The 24,628-nt window shown below is 42.5% G+C and overlaps 2 protein-coding genes across 3 annotated transcripts; one reads left to right on the top strand and one right to left on the bottom strand.

The window, feature by feature from the left end:
• Positions 1 to 1,945: 1,945 nt before the first annotated feature.
• KIN (Kin17 DNA and RNA binding protein) lies at positions 1,946 to 18,524 on the bottom strand. 2 transcript variants are annotated; one of them, XM_068959127.1, is made up of 13 exons: positions 18,326 to 18,524; positions 15,720 to 15,814; positions 14,762 to 14,805; positions 14,516 to 14,638; positions 13,351 to 13,532; positions 11,896 to 11,944; positions 11,510 to 11,567; positions 7,989 to 8,109; positions 7,452 to 7,502; positions 6,691 to 6,759; positions 5,498 to 5,597; positions 4,348 to 4,448; positions 1,946 to 2,926 (listed from the first exon to the last, which is right to left on the bottom strand). In XM_068959127.1, the coding sequence occupies exons 1-13, from the start codon at positions 18,437 to 18,439 to the stop codon at positions 2,864 to 2,866; spliced, it is 1,170 nt and encodes a 389-aa protein (XP_068815228.1). In that variant the 5' UTR covers positions 18,440 to 18,524; the 3' UTR covers positions 1,946 to 2,863. The 2 variants fall into 2 exon arrangements, with proteins under 2 accessions (XP_068815228.1, XP_068815188.1); XM_068959087.1 differs by having other exon boundaries at positions 7,989 to 8,112; positions 18,326 to 18,522.
• An 18-nt stretch (positions 18,525 to 18,542) lies between these two features.
• ATP5F1C (ATP synthase F1 subunit gamma) lies at positions 18,543 to 24,581 on the top strand. The gene is made up of 8 exons (XM_068959200.1): positions 18,543 to 18,656; positions 19,343 to 19,377; positions 20,436 to 20,567; positions 21,251 to 21,455; positions 21,913 to 22,056; positions 22,492 to 22,556; positions 23,221 to 23,376; positions 24,481 to 24,581. The coding sequence occupies exons 1-8, from the start codon at positions 18,613 to 18,615 to the stop codon at positions 24,579 to 24,581; spliced, it is 882 nt and encodes a 293-aa protein (XP_068815301.1). The 5' UTR covers positions 18,543 to 18,612.
• The last annotated feature ends 47 nt before the right edge of the window (positions 24,582 to 24,628 follow it).

The following is a 24,628-nucleotide window of genomic DNA, read 5'->3' on the forward strand; positions in this document are numbered from 1 at the left end:
CTAAAACCACAGCCAGGAGGATGTGCATTAGATATAAGGGAAATCTAACAAACGAGGAACATGGGCGGCTCTGGTACAGGTGTCATCAAAAAGGCATGCAGTTCTCCAGAAATGGAGGTCTTTAAGGATGGGTTAAACAGCTGCCCGAAGTGACCTTGAAATAGCTGATGCTGCCATATCGCAGGAAGATGAATTAGGTGAGCCTGAGAGTTCCGCCAGCCTGTTTTCCTGAGAAAATTTCAACGGTGCTATTTTCCTGCAGTTTACATCCAGATACCAATCTGGGAAAGTAGGAGGAAGAGCCTCAAATTCAGGCTATATAGAAATCATCAGCAGCACTAAAAGCTTCCCTTCCAGTGGGATTAGCTCCCAACAGTTGTCTTGAGGAGTATCCAGCAATGAATGCAATCAGTATTGAAATAAACATGTACATGTATGTACCTAGATCCAGATTTAAAGGGCTGCTTTCAGGCAGCCTTAGAAAACAACGTTGGCCAGGTTCTTCTCGGCAGCCCTAATATAAGAGGGGGAATTCAAGTAATCTACTTGCAATTCTGAACTTTAGTTTCCCTCGCTTATGAACTGGAGACTGCTCCATGATCTTTCCTGCAGACATGGTGTCAGGCGTGAGAGGATTAACGTGTATTAAGTATCTTGCCAAAGTAATTCTCAGAAGCGTTCACAATTTCCCTACCAACTATTTGTTGTTTCTTTCAACTCTTTTACGTCTTTGGCCTCCACAATATCCTGCAGCAATGAGTTCCAAAATTTAACAAGGTCCTCTCTGCATGGCAGGAGGGAAAGAACAGCTTGCCAGTTTTGTTTTTTAATCCCCTTCTCAGTAATGTCACTGTCTGCTTCCCCATTCGTATGCGAAAGCAAGCAGTGAAGAATCACGCTCTGTTCATCTCCACACAGTTCATAACTGCACATCTCTAGTGTATTCCTCCTCACTTTTTCAGGCTGCAGAATTTTAAGTCTAATTATTTTCACTTGATACAGGAGCTGTTCTGTACTTTCACTTAGCCTTACTTCTCCCCTAGAAGCTCTTCTCGTTCTGTACTTGTTCTTTGAGAAGAGGCAGACAGCTGCTTACGCAATTCAAGCTGCAGGCACAACCTGAATTTATAGATAAGGGTGTCCTCTCTTCTGTCCTCAGTTCCTTTCCTCATAATTCTCCATTTCTAGATACTGCTTTACTGCTCGACTCTGCCTTGCGTTTATGTCCTGGGTCCGTGGAAAGCCATGTGATACGCTGCATAAGATTATTTCAGGCTATTCCAGGAAGCAGCTGTTGGATTAAACCTTTGCAGTCTTTGAATTTTCCTCCAGGGGTCCCCTGGAAACCACAAATCAGCAAGAAAGTGATGCTTTGAGGCAGGAGAAGGGACAGGGAACAGTGACTTTGCCTCTAGCTGCCCTGAACTTTTAGGCTGCAACATAACTGATGTGCACCTCGCGACGGCATCTTGTCCTATCCAACCCTCAGCCACGAAGGAAGGGGATGAGCCCATCTCCTGAGAACAAACCAAGCCTTTTGGAAGGATCTTGCTCAGCTACAGACAACTGCTGTGCTAGCAGGGAAATCCAAGCATTACTTCCCAGGCAAAGGTTATCCCTTCTCACCTTCCCCATATTCCTAAGGCTCAGCCTCCCCAAAAAGTGCTGATGGCAGAAGCCCTGGAGCAGCAGACACCACAGCTCTCCACACAGCTGAGATCTGCTCCAGATTAGCGGTTTTCTTTCCATCAGGGTTTAGATCAATCAGAGAAAGACTGGACCGTAAGATATTGGTTTGTATTTTGTCTGGGATGACTTAACATCTTTCTCTTAGGTGAATAATGCAGAGCACCAGCTGGGCACCTATTTACTGTGCTCTTTGGCAGATATAAACAAACAGAGCTCTGGCCAACATTTTCAGAGGCTGATAAAGAATACATTGATCTGAGAGAGGTTCAGGTTTATTCCCGAATTGCCTTAAAAATAAAATATTGTACAAAATGTCACATTTTTCAATAAGTAAAAAAGTAACGTTACTCATTTAGCATCTGTAGCAAAGCAAGGAAACAACGGAAATATGACCAAAGGAAAAGGCTCTAGAAAGCCAAAACAGCAATCACTGATTTCATATCTGCACACAGTTAGGTTGGCGACTTTGCAGTCCCAAAAGTAACATCCAACTTGGAGTCCATATGCAGGCAAGCTGCATATTGGTATTAGTAGAAAACCTGACAACAAGATCAGAGGCTGATGGAGAGGACTGATTAAATAGATTCTATTACAGCTGACGTGCTAACTAAAAATAAGTTGGTGACAGCATTTAATAACCTAGACCATTCTTACGAAACCCAAGAAAAAATCCCCTGCAGCGCTCTTACCTTCCTGCTATTCTCTTAATCCCTTCCCTTGTTCCTACAGCCAAGACTCAATTTTGGCTGCAGACTGAAAAATGTGTTGTTTGAACTCCACCGGCTCCAACATACACTGCCTGCCTCCAGCAGCTGTTTGTAGGTAATTCTCTATTTTACAGAACTCCTAAAATAGTTTACTAAATAAAATACTACAGCTTGCAGCTATCTGCTACATTTTACAGAAGGAAATCGAATCAAATATTATAACATAACTTTGATACAGAACCAGATGAAATATTTCCACTGATAAGATTTCCACAAATATTTTATGTAGCAAATTTATAGTGATCTTTAAATAAATCCAGTTTGTTTGTGGTTCATTTCTATGTACATTATAAATACATATACACACACAGTTAAAACCCTGACATGGTAGAGTCTTGTGTCTGCCTGCAAGATGCCAGAAAGTTGTTTGGAGGAACCAAAATCATCTCTGATCCACAATTAGCACCTCAGGCAAGTTTGGAAATGTCTTCGTACTGGATACCTTCAACTCGGCGTCCTTTTAAAGGTCCCTGGAGAAGAATGTAGTGCAAGAAATAAGTTCAAAATACAAAACCTTGTTTGTGGAACTTCCCAATACACAGCTTAAAATAACACAGCTAAATGGGCCATATCAAATCTCTCTGCATTTAGACTTTTTTCAGGGTGTGCAACTAAAGTGAACAGTAGCAGAAGTGAAGAGCCTATGTATCAAAAGCCCTGGCATTTTGACCCAGTACTGTGCACGGTAAAAACACAATGACTGCTTTTCTGCTTAAGAGATCTGTCCAAAAGCCACACACAGCCACACCCTGGCTCCTGTACAGGGGATGCATAGTAGAACGTATTCAAAATATTGCAAGTGTAGCATTTGTTCAGAACACTGATTTCTATTTCATTATTTGCAACCTGACTGGAGAATGTGACAGAGCCTCACCACTGCCCTGGCAATCTTTTTACTTTTGGGACACTTCTTGGGTTATTTAAAGTCCTTGCAATTTGGGGGCAAACATAAGCAGCTCTTTCAAATCGTTTCACTGTGAACTTATTACAAGGAGTAAAAGATTTGCTTTTGAATACAAACTTCTTATACATAAAAATTCTGGTCACCTTAAATCAATAAGAAAATTCCCACAGTCTTCACTGGTTGCCAGGAGTAGTTTCACCTATTCTTCATCTTTAGACTCAAAGTTCATGTAAAAGGGAAAATCTTAACAGCTTCAAGCACCAGAACTAGCAGAAGACTACCCTCACTTCACAAGACTAACATATCTGCTCCAAAGCTTCTCTTGTGGTTAGGAGATCTGCAAGGTCTCTCCCCACGTAAATCCTCTAGCATCTAATACAAGCTGAGTTTCTGCAACTGTTCTTTGATTCTAACAGGGTCTTTCGGCTGTAAACTTTGTCTTTGAGCCCAGTATCCTTCCTGCCACATCAATGAATTCAAAAATTGGTTTTGCAATGGAAAGCAGAGAAATAGCCACACATAGAGACGTGACCATATGGCCTCATTTTAGCTCAGAGAAACGTGGGGTGTAACAAACATGCAAATCCAATTGTTAACACATAAAGCTACACGTTCAGTCTGGAAAAAGAAGGATAAATTTCATCTCCCTGCCTATTTCACATTTGCTTCCTTCCCACAAAATAGTGCAACAGCCACATTTAAAATAAACATACAAAATATTCTGCAAGTCTCTTTTAGGTTAAAAACTTGCCAAATTCAGTATGTTGGCATCTTTTTAAAGGCAAAAAGCAGAGCATTACTGCAATAGAGAAACATGCAGTTGTTCTCCTACTGGTTGGGAATGGCAGGGTGACCACAATGTTTTGTACACCACAGATCCTCCCTGTAAGATAAGGTTAATGGCGTCATCTTTCATTGTGAAAGCTCTCCAACATACGCAGGAAAAGTGCTCTCTGCAAACTAGATCTTGCAGTATTTGATACTTACGGAGTCAATAGTTATAGTTGCTGAAAAGCTCTTCTCATTAATAGATTCCAAGATGCCTTCATTTCCTCTGTAACCACCATTTAATACCAAAACTTTCTTGCCTGAAATGAGAAATAGGAAAACAGTTACACAAAAGCGCTCCCGATTTCTTTTGATGAAGTTATGTTCAACTTCACCAAAAGCTGAGGCAGAGAAGGTTTCTCCTAGAGACTCGCCAAGCAACACTCAGCAGGCCCTTACGGCTTGCCCATCTCCAAAGTGCGCCTAAGTTTACTCCTCTAGGCTACTCTGACATGACAGGCAGCAGCCATTGAATCTGTATCAGGGAAGGAAGCCAAAGCCAGTTCTCCCATGTCCCATTCGCTGCGCAAAAGGCTCAGCACACCTGCTTTTTGACTTCTGTCTCATAAGCTGTTCCTCAAGGCATTAATTTTAATATGAAGGCGGGCAGAGCTCACCTGGCAGTACCGTTATGCTGAACAGCATTTGTGAACACCATCAATCAGCTCTTCACCAGCTGCAGAAACGTAGAACATGGTGGGTCTGCTCAGCAGACGGTGAAATATCTGTGAATCCTCAAACTCCGCATCCTGTTTCTCCCTACACTGACACTGGTCTGCCTACTGCTACCCTGAACAATCTCTGAAATACTGATCAGATGCTACATACAAACATGACTGTGTCACAGCCAAAGAAATGCCACTGAAACAAACAGGAGATGAGGTAAGCTCTGTCAAGTACCCACGGCTACCTGAGGGATGACTGTGGAGGGAAGATGCAGGATAAATATGACCAGGGGCTCTGCAGGGCTCCCAGAGACGCTAACTGGCAGCTGCAGAGAGATACTTTCATCTAGCCAAGCAAACTGATTCATAAAGCACTTCCATGTTGTTAGAAGACAGTGTAATTCTTGTGAGAAGGGACTGTGAGGACTCCAAGCAGAAGCAACACAACATTTCCACAGAAAGTAACAGAAGATAATTGGTAAATGATCAGAGCATCTCAGGGAAATGCTGCCCCAAGAACAAATGAAGCAAGATGGCCATTGTTATGGTAGTTTCAAATACATGAATTATGGGTTAAAAGAACTAAAACGTAAGTTTCAATGTGACAGATAAGCTGGAAAACAAATAAAACAAAACAGCTGTACCTGGTGCCGGTATTACAGTCTCCAGATGCGTCTGATCAAGCTTCAGTTTGTCCCCAGAATCAATCATCTTCACAACTGCCGTGTATTTGTCAATTACTTCCTGTTATGAAAAATACAGGTCATTCAGTGACTATTACATTTACCGTTTTTATCTAAATTTTTGTTTTCAAAATTAACAGATCCAGGACCATGAGACCGCACTTCCACATTTTCAAAAGGAACTAGCACTTCTGAGCTGTCCTAAAAGTACGCATTTTTCCCAAGCTGCTGACCAGCCCCGTTCTGAAATTAAGGCTAGATTAAAAGGGCTCTTCTTGAGCCTCGACGACTGGTCGCCGTCGGAATATAAGTCCACTGATTTTGTCACCCTAGTTCAGATTAGCTATCTCAGCTATACCTCCAAGGATGGAGAATAAATTAGAGGCTTCTTTCCCTCAGGGAGGCTAAGCCAGCTGGAAGCCAGACATTCAGTGAGAACTGGAACAGTGCCTCTCAAGGAAGCAGAATGTCATTGATCATCTTTGCATTTAACATAAACCATGCTCAATCTCCCACATCCAAAGGTCAGTGGAAGACAGCAGATGGGACTCATAAACCTGCCTACCACAAAAAGCTGTGATTTCCAGCTCTAAACCCTGTTGTGGACCATTCAAAACATGCCTGGGTGCCATCTTTGGCCCTCCTGCTAGAGACTGTTGAGCCTTGGGACTACCTAGTACAACATCATGTCACTGGCAGGGACTAAAACCAAGCGCTTCAGAACAACAGAGCAAGGCTCACAGAATGAAGAGTTTGTATGCACATAGGATCTTGTTTAAAGGCAGCTTGCACTTTAAATGTCGGTGCAAAACTGACTAGTCTCAGATTAAAATACAATTGCGTTGCTCCTTGTCACATCACATACACAGGGACTATTTTCCAAGATAGATGTGGTAATAAGGACAAAAGTACGCAGGGTAAAAACAGTGCTTATGAAAGGATCACTAAGCAAATGCTATTAAACCAATTAGAGATTCACTCCCTGCCTAGAGTAAGTCCCAATAAAGTTAAGGTGGAGTTTCAGCCCCTATTAGTTTTGGTTCAAGGACGAACAACTTGCGCAAAGAAACAGAAAACTTCAGAAGTCATTTGATACCAGAAAAGCCTAACCAACCCCACCAGTTTGCCTTTGTCTGCTTTGCCAGATAATTCACCTTAACAACTGCCTTCTTCTTGTGATACTTCTCTCCAAGTTTTTTTGTTACAATTTTTACAACGATTTCCTGCAGAGGAAGAGGGAGAAAAAGAGATGAAAATAGCAAAATATACAAATAACTACACATTCTGAACTAGTTGCACTGCCCCCAACCACAGATGGTCATGCTGTACATCACAGCACAGGAAGCAACAACAGTAAAAACTTGGCATTTAGGAACGTGTTCTTTATCCTCAGATTACTACCTCAGAGTATTATCTCTCAGAGGTTTCCATTAGTTTTACAAATACAGTTACTTTTGAACCCGAGATGCAACATCCCACAGCCCACAAGGATTCAAGAGCAGGGCTTCTGAATCTAAAAGTCCAGTCAAAAAGTAGAAGCTTTGACAAAGTCTCTTAGCTCAAAGGGTGATGCTGACTTCTACATCTCCGCAAGAGTCAGCTATCACTGTAGGAAGAAAGGGGCTGTAAGTAATGTCATAATTTAAATGAGATCTGTATGACCTCAAAGTACCACCTGTTTAAATAGAGAATTCTACCCCATCTGAGATCGAGCGTTTGACATTTCAGATTAGAGATCATGCTCAGCCAGGAAGAGTGAATTCCTCCCAGATACGGTAAATATTTCACGTTTGGCAGCTTGGAAAATAAGAGTGCATTTAATTAGGAATCTGCTTTTGGATCTGTACCCCCTTCAAATCAAAAGCAACTTTAGAGATGCAGACTTTGGTATAGCAATCATTTTAAAGACACTCACAGGCTGCAACCAGTAGTCCGTTCGAGCTGTTCTTTTCTTCTCTTCTTCAAGCTACAGATCAATAACAAATAATCACCATATATTTCCTCTTACCACTGCAGCTTTTCCACCCCTTCGAAAAGCTTAACCAATACTCCATGCTCATGTCAAGTGGTAAAAAACAAAAACAAAACCAAAAAAACAGGCAAGGTCAGTGTGTTTGCTGCAAAAAAAATCAATCTGATGAGATCCAGGAATCCATAACAAAATGAAGGAGATTTATACTTATTTTTGTCAAATGTTTCTTTATATTTCCTTTTCTTGTAAAATTGGTATTCCTTTACTTCCAACACTTAAACCATCTTAGGAATAGGTACATTCGAACAGCAGAAACCAGTTTTAAAGGGGAAGTCATATCATTTTGCCTGATAAGACATGAAAGTCTGAATTCCACATGAACTGAAGGTCTACGATCACTTCTAAAGGAGGCCCTGGTAAAGTGGACTCATTGCCATAGATGCTCAGTGATAAAGACACAGATCCTTGCACAGTTATTACCTCCATAATCTCATCCAGTGCAGATTTCTTCTTTTTCTCTTTGGACTGACCAGAGCTATGAGAAGATTCTTTTCTTTTAACTGCCCCTTCCACCATCTTCAGTGCATTTGGTCCAAGGACACTGCTGGAAGAGTAAGATGGTGTTTTCACAGCAGACCTTAAATCGTCTCCTCTACTGAGATGCATTTGATGGACCGGTTGTGCAAAAGGACTGCTGATCTATATGATTTCAGTCGTACAAGCCGCCTTCCAGACCCTGCATGCCTCCTTCTCTAGGACTGCACTTGTCAGCTAGAAGTGATCTCCTTCAGGTGTAAATTCCACTTTCTCTGATGCTGGCTGCTGGCAGTCCAGTAGAATGAAAACAACCTAATGATCAATTTACCAGTTAAAAGCAAAGAGCTGATCAAGAGCTTGAGTTAAATGGAGAAGACAAAAGCAGGTCTGCAAATAAGATTCTCAAAACAGAAAGGACAAACTTGTGCTATTAGTGAAGCCACCTGGACTGAGCAATTCTCATACATGGCAGAAGCCTAGAATTCCTGCCAGACAGAGATACTCAACCTGTAAGGCACAGAAAGAGAGGGAGGGGAATGTGTAGAAAGGGGCTCCAGCACCCAGCAAATATACACCACCTTCACAATGATATTCAAAATAAACAAACGGCCTCCAAAGTACAAAGGAAAGACCGATCAGCACAAAAAGTCACATCTCAGGGATCAGGGAACAGTTAGGAAAACTAAAAGCAGCCTGAGTCAGGCTATATAAATGACATTCAAAGGCAGGGAAAAAATGTAGATGTTCGTTCATCCAGAAAGGTGAAGCAGGCTGCTGTGAGGTAGAGATTAAGATAATCTTGGTACGGCCTTGTGACAAAACTGATGTTCCGCCTGCATTCAGTGGTGAGGATGTTGCATAAACTAGCAAAGGAAAATACATAACGGGAATAAAGATACAGAAATGGTAGTAGAAGCAAAATTCAGAGGAAAATATGTATTTCAGAAGATGATGGGATAATCTCCATAGCAGTTCTAGAAGAAATAGCACATGAAATCATAAATCCAATATAAAGTACTTAAAATAAAATCTCATAAAGGGTAACGTACAATTGAAGAGTAACAACTGCAACGTCTCCATTTAAGAAGGAAAACGTATCTGCCTGCGAAGGTTACTGAGGGATTCCTGGGTGGCAGCACTAAAACAAATCCTATTTAATATTTTCATTAAGAGTGCTGGGACAAAGAGCGGGAGACTGCCAATACAGTTCAGGTCTGTCATCGTTACGGAGGACACAAGAAAGAACTGAACGCAAGAAAGGACTGGTTTATATTAAGAACTATATTTAAAAAAAAAAAAAAAAGAAAAGAAAATATTCAGCAGCGCATCATGCCAGCTCACATACTTTGGACAAAATTACTCTGATTAGCGTCTACCTACTGGGAAATCAGCAGTGTTAGAGAACAACAAAAGCAGAAAGGGATCTGGCTATAGTCACTGATGAGAGCTATCACTATGAACCAGGCATGAAAGAGTCAAACACAATCCTAGCAGGCATCAAGACAGACAAGTATTAGTGCCTTGTATAAGCCGTGGTGAGATTTCATTTGCAGGGTGCACAACTCTGATCAGCTCCCCGGTTCCAAAAAGATTAGCTGAAACTGGAACAAGGGCAAGGAAGGGGATATTCCGCTGACAAGGGGAACGGGGAGATGAGGCTAGCACAGTGTAGGCCTCTTTTTGTAGCACAGTGAAGGTTAAGAGGATATAACCGTTCTCTATAAATATATCATCTGAGAAAGCAAATGACAGAAGGAAAAACAACCATTTATATTAAAGGTCTGTACCAACATCAGAGCAACTGGTATAAACCAGCTGTGACATATCTCAATAGCCTCTGCTCATTCCTTAATTAGAAGTAATTCTAATCTCACACCAGCTTGTCCACGCAGCAGCCCCGCTGAGTGATTTAAGCAGTGATTTGAGGATGTAAATTACTGAGGAAAACAAACTAGGCCAGGGGCTCCCAGTTTGCTCAAGGGTGGTCAGTGTAAGAAACAGTACCCGCAGTGGCAGCGGTGGCTTCTATCTCTATGCCATCCACACCGACGTTCAGGGGAAGGCACGCCTCCACCTCCTGCTCCCCTTCTCAGCAAGCCTCCAACTCCTCTCTACCCAAACAGCAGCACCCCCCTCCCCAGACCTCCACCATCCACAACCTATGATCTCTTGGCCCTATTTCAGGATTAGGAAACACAAGTCCTAGTCCTGGCCAGGTTTCTGCAGCAAGTGCTGTGAGCAGAGAGGACGGGAAGCCAGGAAATCCTGCTGCACGCTGCACTAGGATACTGGACATCAGGCTGACCTCAGCTGAGCAGCAGTAACAACCAATGCATCTCACAGCTGCAGAACATACCTTTACACTGACACAGGGGAGAAGTTTCAATATACAACTCTGAAGTGATTCCTGTATCACCTAAGATACAGAAACCACAGTTCGGTCACTATACTGTGAACTGCGTGTCCTGATTTTGCTTCTACACTACCATTTCCTAACTGACAGAAACTACCTCTCATTCGCTATGAAAAACGTAGATGACTTGATATACGATTTCCAATTTAGCCAAATTTTAGAAAGTAGCTTAAATACAGATCTAAGTATTTCTCTCTGAGAGAAACTATTCAGGTGAGTGTCTGCATTAAATTTCAGACTCAGCTTGAGCACAGTTCAACACTTTGGGATAATTTACAAGTATTCCTCAAAGCCTGAAATCTGTATCTATTATTGCAAAGAACTAGTTTATTGTCTCATTTTCTGCCTGGCATATCTCCCATCAGATACCTTATCTAAGAGCTGAGCTTGTGATGAGAGGAAAGCTTTCGTTTTACCTGTAATACATTTAATTGCAATATCGCCTCACAAGAAAAGATGTACCACTCATCAAACCGTTTCAGACTGCTATAACTCAGTACTGTATGCGTTACTGATCCCTTCTGTCCTGTGTTGCTCATGGTTATACGATGACAATTAAACTCACGAACTTTAGAAAGATTTACATCAGGTATATTCAACTTCTTAAATGCTGATCAGAGAGAAAATATTACCTCCTATTAGACAAGACAATCAAACCTTTTAAAAACTGAAATTAACAAGTCATGAACGGGTAGAAGGCGGTTGGGACTAGACAATATTCATTTCAAATGTTTCGATTAGATCCCTTATCCACATACCAGTATCTTCTTAGAGAAACTTATCACTGCCTATTACTATATGGACATCTGCAATGAACCTTGCTGAATTCAAGAGGGCTCCTCACAGCGTACATCTACGATACTCCCCTTTATCCATTTTAAATTCAGAAGGAACCATGAAATCATCTAATATACAATCCTGAATAACAGGACAGGACAAGGTATTAGACTACAGATTTTCCAGGACAAAGCACATCTTCCTGCCCATCCAAATAATAATGTCATACAAATACTTTACAATAGGAGGGATTGCCCTTAAATTCTTTTCTCACCTTGTTTTAGAAGATGCTGCTATTGAAGTACTTGCTCCTTTGTTTAAATTAAATGCAACTGAAAAATAAAAAGACATTACTCTATTTCTATCTTCAAATATAACTGCATTGAAGGCTGTTACAATTTGTAAAAAATTGCAAACGGAAAAAGGTCATAAATTTGAAAATATTTGCTAAATGGTATTTTGGTTCAGCTTTTAAAATAAATTACTTTTTTTTAAAAAAAGAGGAGGATTTCTCTTTATTCCCACATTTCCAGTGCTCTTCATAACTGATACCAAGCACTTTATGAAGCACTGAGCAAGCCTCAGCGCTCATCTCCTGTTTTAATCACAAAACGAGCTCCAGTAAATTCCAGAAAATTACATATATCAAAATCTGGTTACCTTTTTCTTCTTCATTTTCCCTGTTCAGTTCAGTATAGACTGGCTTTTCCTGCCAAAAGAATAGAAAACACATTTCAAGAGTCAAAAAGAAAACTGAGCCAGGAGATCATTTTTGGTGATCATTGATTAGCTCAGTTTTACACGCTACTGCAAGATTATCTACTAGCTGTAATATTCACCCTGGCTTGATCCATTAAGAAGATTAGGAACTGAAAATATTATCTCATTACAGGCCCCTGTGCAAAATTGTCTAATTAACGCTCTCTACAGAGATGCTGTCTAAACTTGCCTGATTCCAGCACGAAAAGAAAGTTGCCTTACTATAATAGTCTTCTCTTTTTGAACCAGCATGATTAGCGTGGCTTCTGGGCTGATTGATAAGCCAAAAAAGGAAAATCCTAGAAGTGTTCCAAGTTTTCAGCACTGAAGGCTCAGACCATTTAAATTTCAATTAGTTTTAAATTAAGAAAAAGATAACTGTTTATAACAGCATTTAAATGCACCTATCAATACCCGGAATCAAACAGGAGGTTCCAATCCCAGGCAACAATGTGTTACAAAGTCATGGAAGGATGCCAAAGAACAGCTCCTGAATACCAGTCCAGCATTACCAAAATAAGACTTTTCACTGTGGGGAATTGGTTATCTCAGCCTTCCTAGTTATCTCAGCATCCCTACTGCACAAGGTACTTGTTATTTGCAGCACTAAAAGTTAGTGAAATACCATACACGAAGAGATGCCATGCTGGCTGCTGTATTGCTTATTCTCTCTTCTCTTGAATTCAAGAGAGATGTTTAAATCATTAATCACCTGAAGAGCAGGTGATTACTACTTACTTAGAACTAAAGCAAGGCAGGTACAAAGCAATTCCAACTTTTTATCCAGAGCAGGTTATAATCCAAGATAAATGTTTATCAGAAAATTCAGAACATAAATGGGTTATTCGGAGATTCAAGTAAGGGAGAAGACAGTCTAAATCAAAATCTGAAATGGCCAAGATGGCACAACAGGACCACAGTGCACAGCTCCAGGAGATTTCAAAAACACATCACATCTAAAAGAACCTGAAACCTCCGCTTTCTGCTTTTTTGGAACTGCGATTCCACAGAGGACCTAATGTTCATCAGCTCTAACAACCATTAGCAAATCGGTTGGTCCAGGAAATGTAGCAAACTCTCGAATTTTCAACAGAAACAAGGTAGTTAAGGCTGCTGCCTTGAGGCTATAGAAGTCTCTGAGAGAAGTCTACTTAGCAATGCAGCCAAAGATGCCCACTGTTCCCCAGTCGGAACTGGTGACCAATTCGTAATCTGAGGCACGAAGATTGCTCTTCACCTTCTTACTGACTGCAAAGGAAATACCACTGAAGGGATTACAGTAGCATCAAATTCAGGATTAAGTTAACCAAGAGGCCTTCTGAGTTGAAGACTGATAAGTCGTGTAATTTTCCTCACCAGTTCCTTGCCCTCCAAACCTCTTCTAACTTGCTGTTCAATGAATTTAGCAGTTTTTTCTTCATCATCAAGGTCCTGCTTCTTTTTCCTTTCCTGTTCTTGCTGCCTGCGAATAGTCTCTGGGTCCCTATCAATATATTGGATATACCAGCCTTTTGGAGTCTCATCAACCTTGCAAAGACCTAAAAAGTCAACACAAAAATGAGGTTACCTCTAAAGCCAACCCACGATAAAATAAGATTAACATTAACAAAGATAAGCAAGGAACAAATGAAATATCAAGATCATTTCACAGGCCACATTTCCCACAGCAATGAGGATATTTTAACAGAACTAACGTATCCTTTATGGCCTGGTAAAATTGACCTTGACCCATCCTAAGCGTCCGTTTCTGCTCTTCAACTAGCCAGCTGTATTTTGAAAAAGGCCAGAGCGCATAATAAATTGGGGAAGTGTTTTCACATCCTTTCCTTATTGAAGGAAATATTTCCTTTCCAATGTTTTAACAAGGAAGAAAATAGAAATTTAAAATATGTAAATAATAAATACAAAATAGCATCATGTTACAGGAAACTTTACTATGCTGCATTATGGTTACTAACACTCATTAGAGTGACTTTGCAAACACTACAGGACTCATGAATGTATCCTGCATGACAAAGGCAATCGGAGCCAATGCAAACTTTAGGTCATACCACAGTGCCATATGATCTCTGCTGTTCCCTTTTAACAGAAAATTGCAGATCTCAAGCTTTAACCCTTTCACTAGGCCAGGAATGAAGGTGACCACTCCTTGTCACCTTAAACATGGAAGGATTCTGCAGTCATAAGAAATGTTCTGTTGTAGTTTTTATTTTTTAAAGTAGCCGCTGTTGGACATTGACTTGGAATTCAGCAATACTTTTAGTAAGTATAGACTGGCAGATGATACCAAAAAAGGTTAATGACTGATGCATTTTTCTTAAACCTCTGACATTTTTCATAAGTAAATTCCTAACGATTAGCACAATAATATATTTGGACATCTGCTAGTGCACATACAGGTAGAAAGGAGAAGAAAGAAAAAGGAAACAGGAGAACGAACACAGATTTTTACACATTGTTTATCGGTAATGCAATTACTTGATAATTTTAAAACTTCCCTACCCTGAATAATCATATTTACCTTCTCTCCCCAACCATTTAGTAAAATCAGTCAGTGTCTCCCATTGCGTGGCATTCATGTGGATGTGTTCTCGATGACTGATATATTCATTGTATACAATGTTATTGTGGACTCTCTTCGTTCCTGAAATACAAAATTATTATTACACACAAGTACGTGACCTAGAAGAAACCATCCCAAACTTCTTGCACTGAACCAAAAAAAAAAAGACATTAAAAACAAATAAACAAACACTAAAATATTTACCAAATCGCCTCCTGAGCAGTTCTAGGAAATCATTTCGGAATTCCCTTATGAAACAAAAAAGAACGTATTTTAGTAAAACTTTATCAATTACAAAGCAATTTTCTATTGTCATTAAAAAACAAACACCTGCAATACAGGAAGATTCTTCTGAAGTATTACGGCATTCAGACACTCCTTTCTCTTTTTCAGTAAGGCAACATTAAATGCAGTAAGTATGCACAAAGAAACAATATTGTACATGCACATATCAGTTGTATCTTCAAAAGCATAATACCCTTTCAAAAGGATAAAACAGAAAGGATGAAATGGGAACGCTTTCCACTGATTGCTGGTATTCATTACCAGGTAACTTCCAAGGTTGACTAGCACTGACACAAAACACACAGGGGACAAAGGGGAACAGTGGTAGATTGGGGAGATTGATCACTCATTTCACCGTAAATTCAACGGCTTGAGTGTAAAGCCTCACTTCACATTAGTGCTGAAGACAGCTCCAGTCAACCTAGCTATCACGTAGGTCATAGCTGGACAAAGGAATCAGGGGAAACTGTGTGGGATGCTAGTCATACCACTCGTTATCTCTCTCTAATGGTTCTTTTAGCTCTTTTCGGAGACAAAAGACGACAAAGGGCTAAAAAGGACATGATCTGTGCATGTTGTAGTCAATTAGCTGGAGCAGAATGGTGTGATACTGAGTAAGCTAGAGCAACTTAAAGCGAGACTGTTAGACATGGGATAAAATCGTCAACTTTTTAAAAATATCCTGGCTCCCTGAAACCTCATACGTGCTTTCAAAAGTATCGGCGCTTAACATTTCAAATAACCATTAAAAAATAGCTAACACTAAAATACATCTGAATAGAGCGCCTTCAATAAGACATGACTGGGCCCTACAGATAGGACTGTGTGGATTTGATTGAAGAATGAAGACCTGGGTAAGAATATCTAGGAAACTTACTCAGAGAAGTAATCCATGAATTGCTGAGGATTTTCAGAAGCCAGCAGCAATTGCCTCTGGTGGGACTCAGACATGCAATGGCATTTGAAGCCATTCTATAAAAGAAAAATAAGTATGTTGTCCATCTTTATTTCAATTCACAAAAGTCACAAAGCTAAACATCAGTAACGTTTTATAAATGAAATCTCTTAGAAGCTCCACAGAAAACATCTAGCACTGGCCAGCTGTTCCTCCTAACCAGACAAGCCAGAGACAGAGCTCTTCATGAGGCCAAGAGCCATCAGACAAGAAGATCTGAGAGGAGCTAAGAGACAGGACATTGTAGCAATCCTGCTGGTCCCTTGTGGAACGGAGATAGACTTTGTGCCACCCAGGTCCATCTAGGATCCATCCAGCCGCTCATAAAAGAGCACTGGATATAGCTGCTGGCTCCCTACCTTACCAACACTGATGCCAAACGCGTGAGGAGGAAATAGTGTCCTGGGAGCGCTCAAACTACAGACGGTAATAGTTTGGCCACCTCTGGTACAGGGTTAAAGCCATCAGAGCTCCCCCCACAATCACCCAGACATAGAATGTTTGATCACATCCTCTTTTTTTTGTGTGTGTGTAGTATAACACTATTTCATCAGAGTATGATTTAATTTACAACCACTGTCTTTCTATGGGGTCCCTGTCCCCTTGCAAAAGATCTGGTTGTGAAGCAGTGACACTTTTTCACCTGCAGCCTCTGGGGAGGTGATAGGATCCAAGCTTCCTGGAGGAAAAGGAGAGGGGAGCAGAAACAGCTGAAGAATAATATAATTAAACATCCACTGGATGTTTGACGTCTTTCCCAATAGCATCTTGAACAGGCTACTCATGGAGAACAGAACATTAAAAGCAGTTAGCCTGACTGGAGGTGCTTTAGGGTACACCAGCTCTGGTGTAAATTAGGAGAAACAGGACACTGACATCCCATGCGGACCTAGGCTCGAGTGAGCAGAGAAGTGAAAAGGAGAGGGGGCAGTTTCGGAGGAAAAAGTATCTCTCTGAAACAGAAAAAGCAAGGAAGAAATCAGCCAGAATCAGGGGTAAGGGGAAGCGACCTGTGCTCCAGACATGCAACCCTTCAGCAGGTGTGACCTCCCTTCAAAGGTGGGCCAGAGCCACCCCATCTTAACCTCACCTGGCCCCAGCAGGGAGGATCAGGGTCTCTCTGCAGTGTGAGGCCACGCTCAGGCCTCCCTCCCACCCAGTGGAGATCACTCCCTCCACAGGGAACTGGAACTCCCCAAAAGAGGATCAGGATCCTCATGATTACTCCAAGGGGCATCAGGACCACCTCCAAAAGGGTTGGGGATCCCTATGAGGCAGATCAGCATCTCTCATGCTCCCCCACAAAGGCATTGGCCCTTTTCCCTGATGGGCCTGAGATGATCAAAACACCACCGAAGCCTCCACTAGGGGTTTAGGACCCCCATAAGTGGGATTGAAGCCCCTCAAAGGGAATCGGGACCCCCCGTGCTCCCCTCAAAGAGAGCAGGATGCCCCCAAGCAGGATCGGTCCTGCAGGTGCACTCGGAGCATACCCTGTGCTCCCCCAAAGGGTATTGGAGCCCCTGCAAGGTTTTTTGGGGACCTCTACAAGGGGGGTCAGAGCCCCCTGTGTCTTCCCGTGGGGATCATGGACCCCCACAAGAGGATTGGGGATTCCCACAAGGGGACTGGGAACCCCTAGAGGAGGAACTGGAGCCCCCCCAAGGGGAATGGGACTGCTCACGGAGATCAGGGACCCCAGCAAGAGGGATGTGAGCTCATTATGCCTCCCAAAGGAATCGAAGCCCCCCCCCCCCAGGCAATCGGGGGTCCCCAAAAGAGAAGAAGGGACTCCTGTAAAGGAGGTCGGAGTGCCCCATGTCCTTCTCAGGGGGATCGGGTCCCCCTCAAGGGCATCAGGGACCCTTGTAAGGGGGCTCGGAGCTCCCCGTGACCTCCCAAGGAGATCAGAGCCACCAAGGGGGGGTTCAGAGCCCCCCGTGACCACCCAAGGGGATCGGGACCCCGCAAGAAGGGGAGATGGGGACCCCGCAAGAAGGGGAATCGGCGTTCCCCGTGCCCCCTTCCGAGGATCGAGCCCTTCCCCCAAAGGGGCTCGGAGCCCCCCCGGGCTCCCCTCAGGGGGATCGGGAACCTCTGCGAGGGGGGACCGGAGCCCCTCGTGTCCCCCCCAAAGGGATCAGAGCTCCTAAGGGGATTTGGACCCCCCTAGGATGGGCTCGGAGTCCCCCCGGGCTCCCCTCAGGGGGATCGGGAACCCCTGCGAGGGGGGACCGGAGCCCCTCGTGTCCCCCCCAAAGGGATCAGAGCTCCTAAGGGGATTTGGATCCCCCTAGGATGGGCTCGGAGCCCCCCCCGGGCTCCCCTCAGGGGGATCGGGGACTCCTGCGAGGGGGGACCGGAGCCCCTCGCGTCTCCCCGAAAAGGGATCAGAGCTCCTAAGGGGATTTGGACCCCCCTAAGATGGGCTCGGAGCCCCCCGCGCCCCCCTCAAGGAGATGGGGGCCCGCCCGCCGCACCTCCCCCCCCCAATCGCCGTAGGCCCGGTCCCCGCCGGCCGCCCTCACCTCGTCGCGGCACTGCTTCTGGCACATCTGGCAATACCAGCGCAGCTTCTGCAACCCCTTGGACTTGATGCGGTTGGCGATGGCCTTGGGGCTGAGGAAATCCGACTTCCCCATGGCGGCGGCGGCGGCGGCGGCGCCCCTCCCCCCACCCTCTCCCTCACGGGAAGCGGCGGCGGCGGCGGCGCGCGCGCCCCGGAAGCACTTCCTCCCCCACCCGCCCGCTCGCCCGGGCGCATGCGCGGTGCGGGCGCGCTGACCTTCAGCGGGGCTGTGGTGGAGGCGCCGCCATGTTCGCCCGGGGCGCCGCCGTCGCCCTTTACCAGCCGCAATGGTAACGGTCGACGGGGCTCGTCCCGGGGGCCGCGGCAAGCGGGGGCGGCCCTGAGGGGCCGGGCCTGGGGTGGGGGGGAGGTGGGCTGAGGCAGCGCCCCTGCTCCCCTCAGGGCGGCGAGGCCGTGAGGGGCCCCGGGCCGGGCTGAGGGGAGGCGGCGGCCGTGAGGCGGGGACGGAGGCTCCGTCCGCTCGGCTGCAGTTTGGGGGGCAGCGGGGGCTGCTGGCGGAGGGTCGGAGGGAAAAGGGAGCTGGCAGGGACAGAGCCCGGGAGGTCACTGTGCGGCCGGGAGGCGGAAAGCTGCTGGCGATCGGTGCTTGTCAGGCCGTGGTGCCGCTCCCTCTGGTTTGCTCCTCGTGTTTTAAAGATGTTTAAAAGTCAGTTCTATCTTTTGGAAGTTGATCTCTTGTGATGCCCTGCTCTCTTGGTCCTCCATCCCATTGTGCCGCTGTTCACCGTTTTGCCGCAAAAAAATGCATCGAATGCTGTATAGCGGCGCAAGAGATGAAGGAAAGGGAAGGTGTGGACACCAGGCATGGTTTGAGAGGGAAACGACCCTCCTACAGATGCCTTCTAAGAAGCAGCAATTCTTAATCTCGTCTGCTTTAAAGGGAGCTGATTTGGACAGGCGTCGGTTTGCTGGAGAACTAGGGAGCTAGCCTAATGTTTGCTGCATTCGTTTTCAGGGGCCAAGTCAGGAATATGGCAACTCTAAAAGACAGTAAGTATTGCTTTGGTTTGCTCGCAAGAGAGGGACGTTGTTGCGGGAAGACCAGATGTTCAAATGTACTGTCAATTAGCTTGTGACTTCTCTAGATAGATAAAATGATTATGATACACCACGCTATTGAAATATAAATCTCCGGCAAATTTTTATATTCAAGAATTGCCTTTCCAAAAAGGCATTACTTGAAATGTTTCTGACATGAGCTGAAACGTAATTTAAGTAAACCAGTATAATTTTACTCAAACATATCTTAAAAATAACTCAATCAGGTACACTAAAACAGGTTTTTACTCAGCTTTAAAAATCTAACTTATTTCCTCTTACGTTAGTTTGACTTCTTTATGCGTTTATCCAACGTTGGAAAACAAAGGTTGACTGTTAGTTTGCCCTCTAATAACGCTTCTTTAAGCCGCATTAGTCTTAGGTTCTTATGTAGGGCTTTTGTCCTGGAACTGAATTTAGGACACCTGTTTTGTTTTCTTTTTACATCAGGATTTCATGAATCTTATTTTGCCAGAATCTGAACAGAGGAACAAGTTTACTCTATCTCTTTATCATCTTTTCCCAGATGATGAAGGGGGGGAAAAAAAAGAAGACTCAGTATTTAAATGTACATCAAATGGTATATTTGAGGAAAAGGTAGACTTGGAAGGAAAGAGAATAAGGCTTCTATGACATACAGGCTCCTCTTAAACTTTTCTTGGCAGAGTTACCAGTTCTGTAGTAGGAAAAAAACGTAAATTATTTCAAAGCATCCATTTTTGGCATAAATGTTAAATAGACTTTATGTCGGGAGAAATCTATTGTAAGGCAATATTCGGGTTAACCAGGTTACTACTCTTACCACTTTCTTACTGTAAATACTAAGAAAGGTTTTTTTTTGCTTATTTGTTTTTAGATTTGTTTGGTTCATTTTTTAAATTACTACTTTTTCACCTTTCAGGGAATTAGTGAGATAGTTTCGGATGGATTTTGCTGGTGTTTTTTGTTCGTTTTTGATGTCATTATGCTCAGTATAGCCGAGTTTTGACCTTCAACTATTAACCTTGTAGTTACCAGGCGTTTAAAGTCCATCAAGAACATTCAGAAAATTACGAAGTCCATGAAGATGGTTTCTGCAGCAAAATATGCAAGAGCTGAGAGGGAACTGAAGCCTGCTAGAGTATATGGAACCGGAGCACTGGGTAATAGATTCCGCACTATGGGATATGGGAATAGAAGAGGGCGGCTGTCATGGTGTTATTTAAACTTCAAGATTTGTTTTAACCTTTTGGGTAGATCTTCAAAAGAATTTGTATCCCTAGAGCACTGTCACCTTACGCGTTCCTCATTCTGAGAGGTAGTTTATAGAAAGTCATTTTTTAAGAGTTCTGATGTGAAATTCATTATGATTTCTGATTATTTTTTAACTCGGTGTGGTTCTATACTTGGTTTTACTTGTCGCAGAATCAACGCTACTTGTAACTGTTGACTTCCTTCTTTCTGTTAACAAAATTGTGCGGTATGTCCTTAGCTCCGGTACTGGGGTTACTGACAAACTTTGTTGGAAAGTCTTGGGCTGCATGCGCTCCTGAGAAACTGGTTTTGCACAGTTAACCTTAAATAAATAGTGGTGCTTATTAAATGATATCGGATATGGAAATATAGCTGGCTTTTAATTGTGTTTTGTTTTGTTTTGTGTTTGTTTGCTTTGTCACCTCTAGTCAGACCACGTGCAACCTTTAATGACCGTCAGGGAGATAACATTCATCTGGCTGTGATTTGGAGACCTTTAGAAATGATTTTAGTTAGAATAAGTTAAAAGTATTCTAATGTCACCTGTTTCCTTCTTAGTACCCTTGAATAAGTTACCTGTCTTTTTCTTCAGCTCTCTATGAGAAAGCAGAAATTAAAGCACCTGAGGACAAGAAGAAGTACCTCCTTATTGGTGTCTCCTCTGATCGAGGGCTCTGTGGAGCTATTCATACATCTATTGCTAAAACCATGAAGAGTGAGATTACCAACCTCTCAAATGCGGGGAAAGAAGTTATGGTGGTTGGAGTAGGTGACAAGATCAGAGGCCTGCTTCAAAGGTAAAAAAGAATTAGTGAGATCTGGTTTGAGTTGGGTTTCTCGTTGTTATTTTGTTTGCTATAGTAGAAATGTTCAGACTCCTCAAAAAGCTGTTTGGCAGTCACAGGCAATTATATTTTATGGAGCTATGATAAATCCAAGTTTCTATTTAAAAAATTCTGCAAGTATACTAAAACAGATTTTGCTCACTTGGACATCTCGTTAAACTGCTGCGTGACACTGTTATATTGGAATGAGAGTCTGAGAGCTAGCAACACTAGCACAGTTGCAAATGTGTGTTTATCATGAAGCTATCGTGATAGTTTAACTAAAAAAAATAGTAAAACTTCTCCCAAGTCAGTATATTGCTTAATTTTATGAACACTAGCGAGTTAATGGGGCTTACTGCATTTGGTACTACGTAGTTCTACGCTAGAACATCAACTTGGTTCTAATACAGGGGACATGTTACTGTAGGACACACAGCAATTACTTCCTGCTAACGTTCAAAGAAGTGGGACGGAGACCTCCCAGCTTTGGAGATGCTTCAGTCATTGCTACAGAGCTGTTAAACTCCGGGTATGAATTTGATGAAGGATCCATCATCTACAATCGGTTCAGGTAAGATAAAACCAAAGCTGTTCTTAAGGCATTGTTCTGTCGTAAAGGTATACTGGAAAGGTGTTGGATAGAAGACTTTCAAACAGCATGTTGGTCCAAGGAAATAACACAAAAACTGAACATGAACTGCTATGTGTAGTTTATTTCTATAGGAGTGAGTGCGTTTTGTTGTTATATGTGAAGACCTGTGTTTTTTTCAAGAGCTATAGTTGGAGTTCTGTTGTTATATGTAAAGCGGATGTTGTTGTCTTTACAATCGGCACATCATTACGTACTTTCAGTATTTGATACTTCACCGGGAGTATCTCAGAACTTTCAGGAATAGGAAGGCCAAAAGTTGTCTCTTCCAGTTGGATTTTAAACGTTCAATTTAGGCTTTTCAATTCAACTAAGAGTATCATGCTTCCCTCCTTCCTCCCTTTCCCCTCCCAATAGGTCTGTCATCTCGTACAAGACTGATGAAAAACCAATATTTTCTCTTGAAACAGTGGCTGGTTCTGGTAAGTAGTGGCCTAGAAACCACCAGGTATATAAAGTGACAGACCACAGAAAAAAATATTCTGAGTATGGAAATATAGTATTAAATCATCTTATGGTACATGTGTCATACATTTAACAAGTTGTTTTATCTTGGCAGTCCAAGGCTGACATATTAAGGGGCCATGGGGAGGGAGAACAAAGGGAAAGGCAATAGTAATTTGGTTTTGACATTCTGTCTGAAGCAAGAGTTAGGTATATGTGGGCAAGAATGCGTCCATTCAAATGTTCTTAGCGCTAAGGGGGCTGGGCATTGAGTGACTTTGCACTACTCAGTAAAAATTTCCCAGAATGTTTCTGCATCAATGTGTTGTGGATTATTTGCCAGTTTACCTTCTTGGACTTGCTAAAAGATGAATAATAAAAGGACAGACTTGAAAGAAAAAAAAAACATACTTAATTTTCTTTCCTGCAGGCCAAGTGTTAACTTTTTAAAATACTTACAAGAGCTTAGTGTTCCAAGTATCCACTTAAGGGCAGTACATATATGATAATTCAAAAAGAAGAATAGATTTAGGCCAATGTGTGAAGATTGAGAAGCAAAGGTAAATCAGTTATTTCAAATGAAAGGTAACTTGAACGGTATGGGCTTGGACTTCTCTAATTCCACTCTTTCATATTTTACAGAAAGCCTTAGTATCTATGATGATATTGATGCTGATGTGCTGAGAAACTACCAGGAATTTACACTAGCAAATATTCTGTACTACTCCCTGAAAGAATCCACTACCAGCGAGCAGAGCGCCAGGATGACCGCTATGGACAATGCTAGCAAAAATGCTTGTAAGGCTACTCTGTGGGTTTTCTGGGGCTCCAGTATTTTATCATGAAGAAACTAACCTCCATTTATGTAGTTCTTTGCTTCCAAAGGGATAAAAAAGAACCAATTTCTCGTTTAATCATAGCCCAAGTCTGTTCTTTGTAGCTAATTCTACCAGGATTCTTTTCTGAATATGTGAGCCTTACTTAGTCCCTGGGTAGAGAGATTGCTCTCAAGTATAGCTCCAGTTTTAATATGAGAAGCAAGACTTAAGTGGCTGAAGGTAGAATACCAGATTCTTTTGTAAGAATATGAAATACTAAGCTAATCTTGTAATGGCCAAGAATTCTTTACACTGTTCCAATGTGGCTGGTCTGAGGATTTCCAAAATCTCTGTAAATCTTTCTACTTGCAAGCCCAATGTAATTAGTAATGCACCAGTTTGAAGGTTAAGTAGTGGTTAAATACATGACCACTGGTCAGGCAGCAAGCGGAGATATCCAAGTATCCCTTAAAAGGTGTCCAGACTGAGTACAGTACAGCAACTTATGCAGTTGGTGTTAATGGGAGACCATAGCTTTTCATCTGTCACAATGATGAGCCTTCATTTTTAGGAAGGTAGCGTTGCATAAAAGCTGCTGTGATTTGGAATAGCGCTTCCAGTAGCTTTAAGTATGCTTCTCTGCTGACCTTATCTTGAAAAGGTATCCCCACTTTCTCTTCATCTCAAAAAAAGAGAATTACAGGTTGGCAGGCAGGCTCCATTTGCCCAAACAGCAGTAACTTGAAGGAAATATTGATGTAGTTATATTGTGGGAAGATTTAACTATCAATTTTAAGAACAAAGTGCAGATTTGCGTTACGTTAAAATAAGTTATACCGTGCCATAGTATTTACTAGGCTATCAGCTGTTCAGCTGCTTAATTCTGATGCCTCAAGCTAAACGCAATGTTTCTACATTGTCTACTAGTAGTAGTATCTTTAGGGGAAAATACGAAGAAGCGTAGTAAACTTCTTATCATTTGCATGGGTTAACACTGCCATTTGATATTCTGTTCATACAGCTTTTCTTCATCTGTATTTGAATACTTATTATACATTTACATTTCAACCTTAATTTTTTCTAGCTGAGATGATTGACAAATTGACCTTGACATTCAACCGTACCCGCCAAGCTGTAATTACCAAGGAGCTCATTGAGATCATTTCTGGTGCTGCTGCTCTGTAAGTATCTGTAAAAATGTGAAATATGACATGTCCCAAAATCATGTAACG

This window comes from Struthio camelus, chromosome 1 (genome assembly GCF_040807025.1).
Source record: "Struthio camelus isolate bStrCam1 chromosome 1, bStrCam1.hap1, whole genome shotgun sequence".
Taxonomy (NCBI): domain Eukaryota; kingdom Metazoa; phylum Chordata; class Aves; order Struthioniformes; family Struthionidae; genus Struthio; species Struthio camelus.